The following is a 14,197-nucleotide window of genomic DNA, read 5'->3' as shown; positions in this document are numbered from 1 at the left end:
ATCTCTCGAAGAGGTGATCACAATTGCCACCGAGATCTTGAGATTTAACACCTTGTGACTTTTTTCTTTAGGGCTACGTGAAAGAGAAGGTCTCGACAACAGCCCAGGGCCGATTCAAGACCTCAAAGATGGAATTCGTGAAGCTATCGAAGACATAGGACAGCCACTTTGGAATTCGGTTATGAAATTTTTCATGAAACGGATATTGTCCTGTAAGCAGGATCGTGCTGGTCATTTGCCTGATGTTATTTTTCACTTTTCACTATTAATGGAATACCTTCCTCTTTATAATGAAATAAACATCCGATCATTTATATTAAAAATAGAACATTTTTTGAATATCAAAATAACACCTCTTATTGGAAACCCCTTTACTAAATAGGGCAAGAGACCAGGCTGCAAGCTCTGACTCACTCATTGCAAGCTCAAATAGACGTAGAAAGTGAAAACAGAAATAAAAATACACTAATTGACAAAAATATGTGCAGTCAGATGCACAGATGCAAACAACAGCAACTGTGGTTTAGCTAAATATTTCACCTATAATTTTACTATCTGAGCTTAAAATAAAACTTCTATTTTTATTTCAATTGTATTTCATGGATTTGTAGATTGCTAATAATGAATAGCTAAATATTAACCATCTTAAAGAATTGCTTACATGTGCATGCATACATTTCTACTCACCCAATATGATGATGAGGCACACAAAGATGGCACCCAGCGCACCCATACTCAGCTTAAGGCGTTGACTTTCTTGCACCAATTCACAGTTCTCGCCCCAATAGCCTTCTGGACATATACAGCGATAGCGAAGGCGTGGCTCGAGGTTAATGCAAGTCGCTCCATTGAGGCAGGGCAAATCGAGACATTCGTTGCGATCGACGCATCCTTTCGTATCGGCGGACATAATGCGACCCTCGCTGCAACTAAATGGGGATCAGAAAAGAAGTGATATGCAATTGTATATGAAAGTATTTCTTGATTTATTACATATCAGTTATGAAGGGAAATAAGATGTACAGCGTGTCCTGTGACAGAATTGGGAATTAAAAGCTAAATTAAAAAAAACTTATTATTAATGATAAAAGTTAATTTTAATAACTAAATGGTCTTGCAGCAGTGACGCCTAGATGTAACTAGTGAATAATTTCTAGAAGGTACATCTTTTATTTACATCATTTTTGATAACTGTGAAGTTGACAGATGTATAATTTAGTCGGATAAAACAACGGATTAAAATTATTGAAACTTATTATGAAAATAGTCATTATGTTGGTTGAGACAATCATTCAAATGAGTCGAAAATTTAAAGTTTGGTGACAAAATTTCAAAAAACTGCTTCTTTTGAGAATAGAAAATGGACTGGCAGCCCAAAAACTGGACATTCTATTGATAATATTGTTACTGCGCGCAAAGTATTGCTGAATGAGGCATTCATGAATCGACTATTTGGCGGATTTTACCTCTTGAAGTACTCATGGTGGGCAATTATTTGAAGTAATTTTTCACATATAATTGTTAAGAGTCGTATTTTGAACAAAAATAGTAAAACCAGAAAGAATCTAAATTTTTTCCTGTTTTATTTTAAAACAACATCTAGGCGCGTCTTTTGAAGATAAGTGAGGAGTTTATATTTTAAAAACTATTTTCTCTAAATGTTGATCGTTACGATACAATCTTGGAATTTGGTAAACGCTTCTTTGCCACTCGCTGGAGCAGCGATGTGGGTATGCCATTAACCTCACAAACCATATTTTTTATTAGTGCTGTAATGGTCGTTGTTCACTGGTTTGTTTCATAAGCTTTACTTTTGAGGTAACCTCACAGAAAAAAGATCAGAGGGGTAATATGAGGCGACCTAGGTGGCTAGAATATGTTACCGAAACGGCTTATCAGTTTGTTGGGGAACAAATCATGCAGTGTTGTCATGCTCTCCCTCGTCGTATGCATGGTGACGCCATCTTGCTGAAACCATGTGTATGTACTGAGGTAGGGATGTTCTCTCATTCTTGGTAGAAAATAATATCTAGTTCAGTATACGACGATAAGAGACACCGTCAGCAGAAATTGCTTGTTGATGAGCACAAATAGCCGTAATTTTGCTTATTTATACTTATCCATTTATATGAAAATGCGCTTCGTCACTCCATACGAAATTGCTCCAACATTGTCTTGTAATCGTTGGATTAAACGCTTGCACGATTTTAGTTTTGAAGGTGGGAAGTCTAAGGCAAGGAAGTCCTAGAATAGCTGCTCTCTGACTCCGTAAGGATTAACGAGGATTATCGTGTACATTTATAGCGACGAGTTCAATATTTTAATTTGCACTCGATGTTCGGCTAGACCCCGGTAGTGGGCTGTTTGCCATAGCACTTTTGCCCGAAATCTTCGCACCCATCAAGGAATCAAATCTTCACTTGGTGCATCACGTAAATGCCAAATATTGCAAAGGGAACGAAATCTACGATTAGCAGATGCGCACGAGTCATTGGCCTTGAAATACGTTTCGATTGCGAACGCACGTTGCTCACCCGTTCACTAGGACATCTGAACTAAATAACCCGCGAAGTTCATTCGGAGCCCTTCTTGCTCATACGCTTAGCGGTTAGAGAGGAGCTTTGTTTTTTGCTCATTTTATTATTAAACCTATCAAAATAAGAAAAAAATAAGATATAAGGAAAAAAATCTTCAAATACAAAAGTTATTCACATGATAATACAATAGAAATACTCCTTTTTGCATTCCCTTTACTTAAGTAAAGTTTAACAAGTGGCCAACACAGAGTTCGTATGATATATTGTAATTAGTTGCTTTTCCTGGTAACAAATTATTTAGGAAAATAAATTTTAATAAAAAAACTACATTTTAATAAAAAAATTTCAGGTGCAGTAGGGATAAAATAGTAGGTATCAAATTTGAAATATATATAAATTATATTTTTCAAAAGGTGTGGAAGTAAAATTGATGTCAGCAAATTATTATTGCTGATAATAAAAATTGATTGAATTGAACAGAAAAATTACAGCAGAGAGAAATAAAAATAAAATTTATCAGTACTCCTCTGTAGTAGCAGAAAGTACAAGAAGACAATAAAGAAGGATGAAATAATGAGTGCTAACAGCTTTCTCTCTCAATAGACTTTATTTTATGGCACAGAAAAACAAAAGTTGTACATTTGACCAATCGCAAAAAAAATCAACAGTAATCGAGTGTTGAATACAAGCGCATGAATTCTTCACTTTTTTACACAACACCTAGATTTGTATCGCTCGAAAACAGGCCCCTCAATTCAAGTATCATACTTTTAGAATTTTTGGAATTGTATATTCGTTTTCGCATTTTCTGCATCATTAGCGACTGATTTATGCAATTTGACGTGCAACGAACGTTTGCCTACCCTGGGAGTTGGCAACGTAAACTGAGCATCCGAAAATGTTTCGGTTGGCAAGTATTTGCAAAACCAATAAAGTGAAGTAAGTACCAGTACAACATTAACAACAAAAACAACTAAAGCACAAACATACATAAACATGGTATAAATGGTTCAATCTACCTGGTATACTCATATGTATGTCAGTAGGAATTTATGCTCATGAATAAATTTATATGCTAAGTAGCTTGTTAATACTTACGTGCATTCATACTCATTCCACAGGTCCACGCAATCAAATGGATCCGGACAGATTACATTCGAACATGGTCGATTTGATGGACAATTACGCTCCAGATTACGCGCCATTGTCGCCTGACCCCACTGTGTACCATTCATTGAAGGTGGCAGCGGCAAGTGTTTGCCATCCAGTCTACCAAAATCAGCAAGAAGAATAATAGCAAAGTGTAGTGGTAAGTAAAAGAGAATTTTAAATTCGTTTTCGAAATGCAGTGAGAGAGGAAAATTCATTTCGTGTATACACATGTATATTATATTAGGGCGCACCAAAAAAAACTATAAAATTTATTATATTTTAGGAGTTTCGCCAAACTATTTCGAAAAAATATTAAGTTTCAGTTGAGCTGCACCGATTTGAAAGTATTTCCAAAAATTGAGTGTCATATAAATTAGATTAGTTTCTAAACATATTTATTCCAAAAGTCACCTTAGCTGATAGAATAGTTTAAGCTTATGCAAGCCTCACAAAAATCTTGGAAATTACACCAACAGAATCAAAATTGTGATATTAGTGAACAAAATTGGAACGCGTGTAGATTAATTTTTCAAGAAATAAAAAGAATGCGAAAATAATTTTCCAATGAGATCTCTGAATGAATTTTCCAACGATATTTCCCACGTAAAGCACGGTCTTCGCACTTTTCCAAATTTACCTACTTTTGCTGTTTCTAAAAAAAAAAAATAAAAAAAAAATCTCATTCCTCAACCCCAAAAACGTATCTTTTCAGTTAGAGTTCAGTTCACAGTTACACATTGCATCAGTGGCGCCAGCAAGAGGTAGCTGGCAATCGCGGAAATACCGCAGACACACGAAATTTAGCGAAGTCCTCAACCATCTGTGCGATCCTTGTGGCAGAAAAATTTGAAATACAGCTGACACTCAAAGCTGTAAGAAGGAGTTAGTCCTAAGCAACGACAGGTGGGCATTCCCACTACTTAGGACTGATAGCGGTAGGCTGTCAGTAAACAAAATAGATTAACGAAACCAAAGCTAGACCGAGTCTTGTCGAGGCCCTGTACTCCCGAGAGGAGTGAACAAGGAAGTTTAAATCGGTCCGGATTTAACTAAGCCATTCAATTTTCTTTCCAAAATTCTCGGAACTCTTCCTTGAAAATAATTTTTCCTCACTAATCTCAAAGTTGGGCCACAGGGCGTCAAAAATATGAGTGGGATATTGTTAATGATTGTGACCCAGGTTCAATGGCTATCTTCACTAATGGCCCTACAATAAATAATAGGATTGCAAGTGGTTGCCACTCAGAAGTACTGCAGCTAAACCTAAAACTACGTCTATCTGATTATTAAATCTATTTCAGTGCCTTTCAAGCTGAGTTAGTCACTATAAAAGAGGCTGCGTTGTATGCCAGGGACCCGTTCGCCACAGCATAACCGATCAACCCATCTACATACTACAGTCGGTAAGTCTGCCATAAAATCTCTACAGTGCCAAAGCACTTCAACCAAAGTGACCACCAAATGTAGAACTATTCTAAATGAGCTGGGTAAGCGGTGCACCACGAACTTTGCCTGGGTTTCTGGACACAGAGATATTCATGGAAAATGCATAGCAGATGAGCCGGCTAGGCGGGGTATTGATTTTAAATTGGTAAATTCTGCTCAACATGCGGGCATCCATTTATCCTCAAGCGAGCTCTCGATCAGGTCGGTTTACATCACGCAATCCAACAGTGAATGGAGCACGAAGTTCATTTTTCAGGTAACTAGATAGGCCTAGCCCAGAAGGAATGAGCGTAGACATTGTTCTCTCATCTAACTAGACCGGCCTTCCATTAGTTTCATTAGTACAGTGGTTCACATCATCGGAAAGGTATGTGGCTCCCCCAAAATAAATTTTTATGCATATTTTTTTGTTTAAACTCTTCTATTATATATTCTGAGATTGGAGGCACTTTCAAATCTATCCAGTTCACTTTAAAAAAAATCTTTCCAGAATAGATATTTCCTGCAGAGGCTTTAAAATTTGCACTATAAGTTTTATAGTTCCGACTGCAACTCATTTTGAGGCACCCTAGTATATTTGCATGCCAGTAAGATTAATAGGAAAATAATCACTCTAAGTGTAAGTGCGAAATTTCCGTTAGTTCCGTAGGCTTTTACCCAACATTCCAATGTAGATGCACATTTCAACTGCATCACAATACAATTGTGCCGTTCACATGCAGGTAACACTCCTTTAGAATCTCTACCAACGCACTAATAATCTTCTTACGAAATTTAATTATCATCATAAACACACTCACCTGATATCATCCAGACAGCTCCTTTGAAAATCCGATTGCACTTCAAAGGTTTTTACGCCCGTATACTCCGCTTTGCCGCCCGCATATACGCCCTCTTGCTTATCGATAGAGAGCCACTGATGCCCGGCAAAATTATATGTTTCATTATAGCGCCGACCCTCGCCGCCATCCAACTCCAGCATAGCTGCTGAACCATAACGATTCACACGCACCACATGCCATTGACCATCATTGACTGCTATGTCATTCAGTTGCAGTCGCTTTTCTTCGGTGCGCAGCGAATTTAAATTAAACCGCAACTGTAAGTGGCCACGGCTGAGTTCAAGTATCGCGTATTCACGTTGATGTTGATCGCTAACACGAAACAGTTCCCCCTGTTGCTCGCGTGTACGAAACCTTAACTGTAGTTGCGTGCTAAAGCGATCCGGCTCAAAGCTGAGTGCGAACTTAACATAACTTTGCGGCTTAAATGTGGTAGGTATGGTGGGTAGATTGCAGGTGGGTCCCGTCCAGCCGGGTCGGCAAAAGCATTTGGCCTGTACTAGGCTCGCAACGCAATTACCTTGCTCCCAGCAACGTGCTGTGTGCTCGGTTTTTAGGCAGACTTCGTCTGTTTGTGGACAGGAGGGATAGCTATTGCGCGCCAATGCTGGAAATGCTAGATCGTAGTGTTCCGAGTTGTGTATGAGATTGCGTATGCAGCCATCGAAGCCCTTTGACGTGAAGGCGTACTGCCAGTGATAGAGCGTTTGATCGAAGTGTTGCCGGTACAGACCGCCTAACTGTAGTGGTACATTCAAATTCAGCGTTTCACTAAAGGGTGGTATTAGACCACGCGCTTGGCAGGAGTTGTCATCGAATTCGGGTGCCGAGCCATCCTCCAGCTCAAACACTTCTGCGCTGCGACAAAAATCAATCACCATGCGCACATTCTCGCTATCCCAGAACACATCCAGCCGATGCCAAATGCCATCGTCAAGCGTTTTTTTCGTTTTCACACGCAACTCCAAAGAGCCAGAGCCAAAGTCGATGAGCAGACGTGGATAACCTTGCTCCAGCTCGATTGCAATGAAATCGCGCAGCAGCTGCTCGTCCGGTTTGGGTGGAACTATAGGTCCGTTGTAGAGAATAAGTCCATCCGCTTCGCTGGTAATAAATTCAAGACTAAGGTGCGATTGCTCGCACATTTGCAGCGCAGGATACCACGCCCAACCGTTGCCGCGAAAACTGCGTGTTGTCTGCTGACAGCGTGGTCCATTGTAACCCACAGGGCACGCGACACACTTTGGCCCACTGCGCGTATCCACACAACGCCCGCCATTGTAGCAGTGATGCGTGCGACATGTCTCCTCTCGGTTGAAGGTGCGCGCTTTGCAAACACACTCGGCGCTTGTGTTAAGTCGTACGCCCACCACCGCCGTTTTATTCACACTCACCGTATATGGCGTGCGATTGTGTATCTCAACATGATTGGTGCACGAGCCCTCGCAGTGCTTACGCTCTTGCAAGCATTCATCAATACCCACCATAGTAATGTTAATACCCACTTCTTTTTCGATCTCGTCGCGATGCATCAGCACCACACCATTTAAACGCACTGCCTTAAAGTAGGGCTGCTGTGTGGGAGAGCGCGCAGAAAAGTGTACGTCCGTCAACAAGGGCTGCTCCGATTTTAATTGCACGCTAAATACATCAACGTAATCACGATCCGTGTACAGTAGCTCCGCCAATTTTTCGCGAAACCTTTCAAGCTTGGAGCGTTGCAGTTTGTGCTGTGTGTAGTCCCATACGCGCACAAAGTCCTCATCACTGATGCCCGCCAGTCGCATTGAGCCCGCCTGCTGCACCGCTTCGTGAGTGATGTCGCGCACCACGACAGTCATGTTCGCCGGCACATCCACCTGACCCTGCTCCCGATCGTAGACCTTGAAGCGCAATTGATAGCGACCACGACGCGTGCCCGCACGCATCATAACGATGCCCGTGTCTGTATCCAATTTGAAACGCTGATGCTCTTGCGCCTCCCAATAGTATTTCTTGTCCGGCACATCCCAATCGTCCAAGTCGTGCACGTACACTCGCCCTATTTGCGTGTCATGCGATTGTCCTTGGTAATTGTAGACAACAACATCCTTGCTGCCCGGCAGCATTTTATTATCATTCACGTCGCCTATAATGACTGTCAGAGTGCTGGTGCCTGTCATGGGCGGTGTGCCGTTGTCCTTAATTTCGATTGGTATGAGGTAGGACTTTTGTTGTTCCCGGTCGAAGGGACGCAGCGAAGAGACAATGGCTAAGCCATTACCATTGTCACCGCCTGCGGATGGAATGTGTGTATACGAAATTGTTTTGTTTACACGATGACAGAAGAGCAAAGGGTCGAAGAGTTTGGTGGGTAGTATGGCGCGTGTTGGCATTTTGGTAGGTTATAAGAAGACCGTCCATGGTTAATTTGGTTGATTGTAAAGCACATTTAAGTGGATTTCCGTTGAGTTTCGCATTTGTTTTGTTTTTAATGGATGGTTTGTTAATATGACGCGTAAGCCGTTGTTAACGATGTTTTTGTTTTTGTTGGGTTGGGTTGCGTAGCAAGAAAAGTTAATGGAAGAAAAATATAAAAAATACGTTTCTGTCGAATAAGCAAAGTTAAGTGAATGCCTAAAGTTGAAAATGTTTTCCCTTCCTGACGCGCTTGCAGAATAGTTGCTCTAATTACTTGCATTAATGTGTGCATATGGAAGCCATACCGTGGAAAGACCCGCAGTCAAACAAAGGTGGAGGTTCTACTCGCAAGGTATTCGGCAAGCCGCAGAACATTAAAGTTTCAGAACTTTCAATTTGGGACACACTTGTAAAGGTCGATGCTGTAATTTTTGTTCGCTTTCCTTTTTTCAATATTTTTCCATTCTATAACTTGTGTGGGTTAAGCAATTATAATGCTCTTGTATGGCATACAATTAATTCAAAGTATGATGCATTCTAAATGAAAATTCGATAGGTTTGCTAAAGTCAGACCTTTTTGGGGGGAGTTCAGAAAAAAATAAGGTTAATCTGAGCAAACTCCCCTTGGGAGGGAACGAAATTGATTTCCCACATGGCGGTAAATTATTTTGGAGTAACTCTGACTAAGATACACTATTACACTCTAAATATAGAAACATCTTCCGTTTTTAGAAACATCTACCCCATCCTGCCAGAACGCGGGCCAAAAAAATGAATAGCCAAAATTTCTGAAATCAGAATAAAGGGGATGTTTCTTGCATATTGCCTAGAATCCAATAACATTTTTCACAAAAAAAGGACTAAACAACATTCTAAAATCAGTGACCCTGGTATGTGACAAAATGTCATTTAAAAGTATAAATGAAAGAAGAATAATTGGAATATCAATGAAAAGGAGTAAAACTCTATTAAAGTACAAACTGCTTTAAGTCATTTAAAAACTCAAATATCTCTCAATACTCACGTCTGTCTTGGTCCACCTTAAAACTGGCACGTATCACATCACTGGCCAAAGGATCGAGCCGAAAAGTAAATGGCCCACCATTGCCACGCGCTCGATCGTCAGCATCTGTCGCCGCTATTTCGATAATTTTGCGTGGCGATACATTCTCCGGCAACACCGGCCGATAGTCTTTCGCGAATACCGGCGCATTGTCATTTACATCTTTCACTATCACCGTCAATGTGGCAGTCGCTGTACGCGGCGTACTGCCATCATCCACAGCAAATATTTGCACAAAATGTCGGTCGGTTTCTTCACGATCCAACGGCCGCTGCACACTAACCGCACCTTTTGGACTAATGGCAAATTGACGTTTCTTATTTGTGGCGCGTACTATGCGATACGTAACTCTACTATGACCCCCCTGATCGGCGTCCGTTGCACGTAATTGTTCTAGTATTGTACCCACTTTGGTGTCTTCGTAGATGGCCATTTCGATGTGGTCGCGCTCGAAGTGCGGCTCGTTGTCGTTAATGTCGCGCAATTTCACCACCACCCATGAATAGGCTACGTGATATTTATCGCTGTCATTGTCATCGCCCATATCGTTGACTTGTATGCGAAAACGAAAGCCACTGCTCTGCATTGGATCTTCGTAGTCGAGCGGTTGTGTGATTTTCAAGGAACCCGTACCGTCAGTATTGCGCACCATGGCGAACTTCTCCGCGCCAAAACCGCTGTTCGGCACCACTTTGTACTGAAATGAATTAGTTTCGTCCTCATCTTGCACGGTCACCGTGAGTATCGGCGTTTCAGGTATGGCTGTGCCATTCGTTTCGTCCACCTCGGTAAACCATTCATCTTTTGTGAATTGCGGTGGCATATCGTTCAGATCTTTGACCCTTATCGATGCAGTGCCAGTTCCTGAGAGCAGAAAAAGAAATTTATTTAAATAGAAATAAAGACATATTATACTTATACATATATTCAGTATTTATACAACAACACTTTAAATTTGCGTTTTTGTCCTTTTTTGTGTGTGCGTGTACATGCGTATACTCTTACCTTTCAGTCCACCACCGTCCATCGCTACCACTTGTATGGAGTAGTCGGGTGTGCGTTCGCGGTCCAAACAACACACAGCAGTCTTTATCACGCCCGTTTCCGGCTCGATTTCGAATATCGCCGCACCTGTCTCCTCTTCGATCACATTCTTTTCTATGGAGTAAATAAGTTTGGCATTCGTGCCCTCGTTGGGATCATCGTAATCGACGGCTGACATTGTCATCACCGACAAGCCGGCCGTGCCATTCTCTGTTATATTGCCAAAGTAAATGCCTTGCGGGAATTGTGGTGCATTGTCATTGATATCCTTTAGATTCACTTGGATGTCAGCATAGCCAACCAAACCCTCGCCTCCCTCATCCTGTGCAAAGACGGTAAATCGCCATTGTGGCCTACCATGTGGTTGATCACGGTCAAGTGGCTATTGTGGTAGATTGAAATGGCAACGATAGCGGAGGCATTAAGAAAAGGGCAAAAGAAAGAAAGAAAAAGAGAATTAGAATTAGAATGTAGTTAGGAAAAGTACATTGATGAGCGAGCAAATCTTGGGTGAGTGATGAGGTTGTGTGCTGATTGCCTGCGGATGTTTACATTTGAACAAGAGAAACAGCCTCCTAAGTATGTTTTTAAAAATATCATTGATGATATTTTAGGAAAATGATATCAGCAAAATAAAGTTAAAAGCGAATGTAAGAGTGAAATTTATCGAATTTCGTTTGATGTGGATATCATTGGGTCATTTTGATGGCATTTAGCCCTAAGTGTTTACATTTCAGCCAAAAAGTTACAACAATGTCAGCTAAATTGGCGCGTGTTGTTAATGCGAAGACCAGCTCGAACAGTCACAGTTACAGATATTTATATGCTCGTACATGATATTCACTATCATGCGGGAGCGGGTCCAGAGTAAATTTTTTTCTGTGGGAAATTATTTCAATAATGTAGTTCATTCGAAAACAATGCATTTAATAATAACGGCAACGATCCCGCTCAAAATATACATAGAAACGTACAGAGCTGGGTCAAGAAAGGCAAGAGTTTGTTAAGCGGTGAAATCTGAAACCGTGTTTGATAGTGGACAAAGGACAGTTGTTGGAAAAAATCCAGTTGAGTACTGAACATGTATGTATTTATTAACTTCATTTCGTAAACAAAATTCAATCATTACTTATGGAGCAAACAATAAAACCATAAGTGTCATTTTAAAAGAGAAATTTAAAGCCTTAATGTATTTTTGTAGAAATTTCTTCAAGTAAGAACTACTTTTTTCGTTTTAAAATATTTTTTTTGTTTAAGAAGTATTTGTTATAATTTTTTTAGGAACCTTTTTAAGTAAGCACAATTTTTTTTTTTATTTTTTGTTTTAGTTAATTAAAATTGTTTAATTCCAAGCCTTGATTTGAATATAATTCGAAAAGATGAAAAATACCAAAATTAGAAAAAGTTAGATACGTTTTTTTGAAAAAAAAAATGTGGCAAAAAGTAAGGTGAATTTGGTTGCAAAATGAAAAATCTTTATTTATTCTTGTAAATCAATTTCATCCCCTTCAAAATAATCGCCTCTCGATGAAATACACTTATGCCAAAGATTTTTCCAATCCCCGAAACATGCCAAATAGTCCATTTCCGGTATAACCATCAGCACCTTCTTCGATTCAGCTTTTATCTCCTCAATCGACTCGAAACGCGTTCCCCGGAGTGGCCTCTTGAGTTTTGGGAATAGCCAGAACTCACACGGAGCCAAATCAGGCGAATATGGTGGTTGCGGAAAGATATGCCTGGAATTTTTGGCGAAATGGTCACGGAGAACGAGTGCAGTGTGAGACGGTTGTTGGCCCATAATTCTGGTCTTTTTAGATGAATTGCTTCACGTAAACGACGCTCAACGCTCAAATAATATTCCTTATTAACAGTTTGGCCAGGTGGAAGGAATTAATAGTGCACCACACTACGAAAATCGAAAAAAACTGTCATCATGACCTTTATTTTTGAACGACTTTGACGTGCTCTTTTCGGTCTGGCCTCTCCTTTAGCACAATATTCGCTTGATTGGTCGGTTGTTTCAGGGTCGTAAGCATAAACCCAAGTCTCATCTCCCGTAATGATGCATTTGAGCTTTTCCTTATAGTCTGAAAGCATTGTTTCACACACATCAACGCGACGACTTGTTTCCAAGAAATTGAGAGTTTTCGGTACCAAACGAGATTTGACTTTTCGTAGGCCCAAATGGTCTTTCAAAATGGTTTTCACAGATCCTTCTGATATTCCGATCATATCAGTCAGGTCTTTAACAGTCAACCGACGATTTTTGAGCACTAACTCCTTCACTTTATTGACGTGTTGGTCATCTGTTGACGTCGATGGTCGTCCGGAGCGCTCCAAGTCATCAACACGTTCTCGACCCTCTTTGAAGTCCTTGTACCACTTATAAACATTTTACTGCGACATGGTTGAAACACCAAATGCCTTCTGCCACATGCTAAACGTTTCCGCAGCCGAAATTTCATTCCGCAAACAAAATTTGGCGGCCGCCGTAGCCGAATGGGTTGGTGCGTGATTACCATTCGGAATTCACAGAGAGGTCGTTAGCTCGAATCTCGGTGAAAGCAAAAATTAATAAAAAATTTTTCTAATAGTAGTCGCCACTCGGCAGGCAATGGCGAACCTCCGAGTGTATTTCTGCCATGAAAAAGCTCCTCATAAAAATATCTGCCGTTCGGAGTCGGCTTGAAACTGTAGGTCCCTCCATTTGTGGAACAACATCAAGACGCACACCACAAATAGGAGGAGGAGCTCGGCCAAACATCTAACAGAAGTGTACGTGACAATTATTTATTTTTTTTTTAAACAAAATTTGATGGCACTTCTATGCTCAATCAAATCGGACATTGTAAAAATCGAAAAATGCACTCTTGGTCGTTTGGTAAACACAATCGTAAATATATTACTGATAATGACATTCACATGAAAGTTGGCCCAGATGTTATTAATAGTACTGCCAACTCATGAAAAAAATAACTAGAGGGAAATTTTAATCCCGCGAAGTTTGACAAATAAATTCACCACCTTTTTTGCCCACAGTATAATTTTTAATTTTTTTGAAGCTTTTTTCGGTAAACATATTTTTTTTACACAGTATTAATTTTTTCTAATATAAAAAGATTTAAATTTCGAACTTTGACTTGAACATACAATAATAAAAAAATCAATGATGCTGAAATTGTGAAACATCAGATACAATGATTTTTTCGAAGACGTTTCTTATTTTTTTATTTTTTAAGAGAGCAGTAATTTTTAAATTTTTTTTAGAAATTTTTTTGTTTTTAACAAATTTTTAATATATAAATATTTAATTCCGAGCCTTGATTTGTACACAATTAAAGAAAAATCAGAAATGTCGAAAATTGAAAAAAATCAGACATTTTTACGGAAGACATTTTTTTCGAAGATGTTTATTTTTTTTTAATCTTTTAACTATTTTTAAGTAAGCAGTCATTTTTGAATTTTTTTTAGAAATTTTTTAGTTTTTAAATAACTTTTAATTATTTTTTAATTTATAATTTTTAAATTCTAAGCCTTGATTTGAATGTAAATGGAAAATACTAATATTTTTAAAAATAAGACACATTTTTTTTGAAACTTTTTTTTTAATTGTTTTAGAAATTGTCTTTAAGTAATCAGTAATTTTTTTTTCAGACATGTTTGTTTGTTTTTAAACAATTAAATATTTTTTTGTTAACTTATAAATTTTT

At 39.3% G+C, this 14,197-nt stretch overlaps 1 protein-coding gene across 1 annotated transcript in view; it reads right to left on the bottom strand.

Annotated features, from left to right (window-relative positions):
- LOC129249023 (putative neural-cadherin 2) overlaps window positions 1–14,197 on the bottom strand; it is a 124,272-nt gene that overhangs the window by 29,251 nt on the left and 80,824 nt on the right. The window contains exons 6-10 of the mRNA XM_054888634.1: window positions 10,446–10,866; window positions 9,402–10,304; window positions 5,936–8,252; window positions 3,636–3,806; window positions 688–929 (exon numbers count right to left, since the gene is read on the bottom strand). Coding sequence (XP_054744609.1) covers window positions 688–929; window positions 3,636–3,806; window positions 5,936–8,252; window positions 9,402–10,304; window positions 10,446–10,866 — 4,054 coding nt within the window. The remainder of the gene's footprint in view (window positions 1–687; window positions 930–3,635; window positions 3,807–5,935; window positions 8,253–9,401; window positions 10,305–10,445; window positions 10,867–14,197) is intronic.

The sequence above is a fragment of the Anastrepha obliqua genome, chromosome 5 (genome assembly GCF_027943255.1).
Source record: "Anastrepha obliqua isolate idAnaObli1 chromosome 5, idAnaObli1_1.0, whole genome shotgun sequence".
NCBI classification, from domain to species: Eukaryota; Metazoa; Arthropoda; class Insecta; order Diptera; family Tephritidae; genus Anastrepha; species Anastrepha obliqua.
The sequence above is the reverse complement of the archived record's forward strand: the minus strand, read 5'-3'. Positions and strand labels throughout refer to the sequence as shown.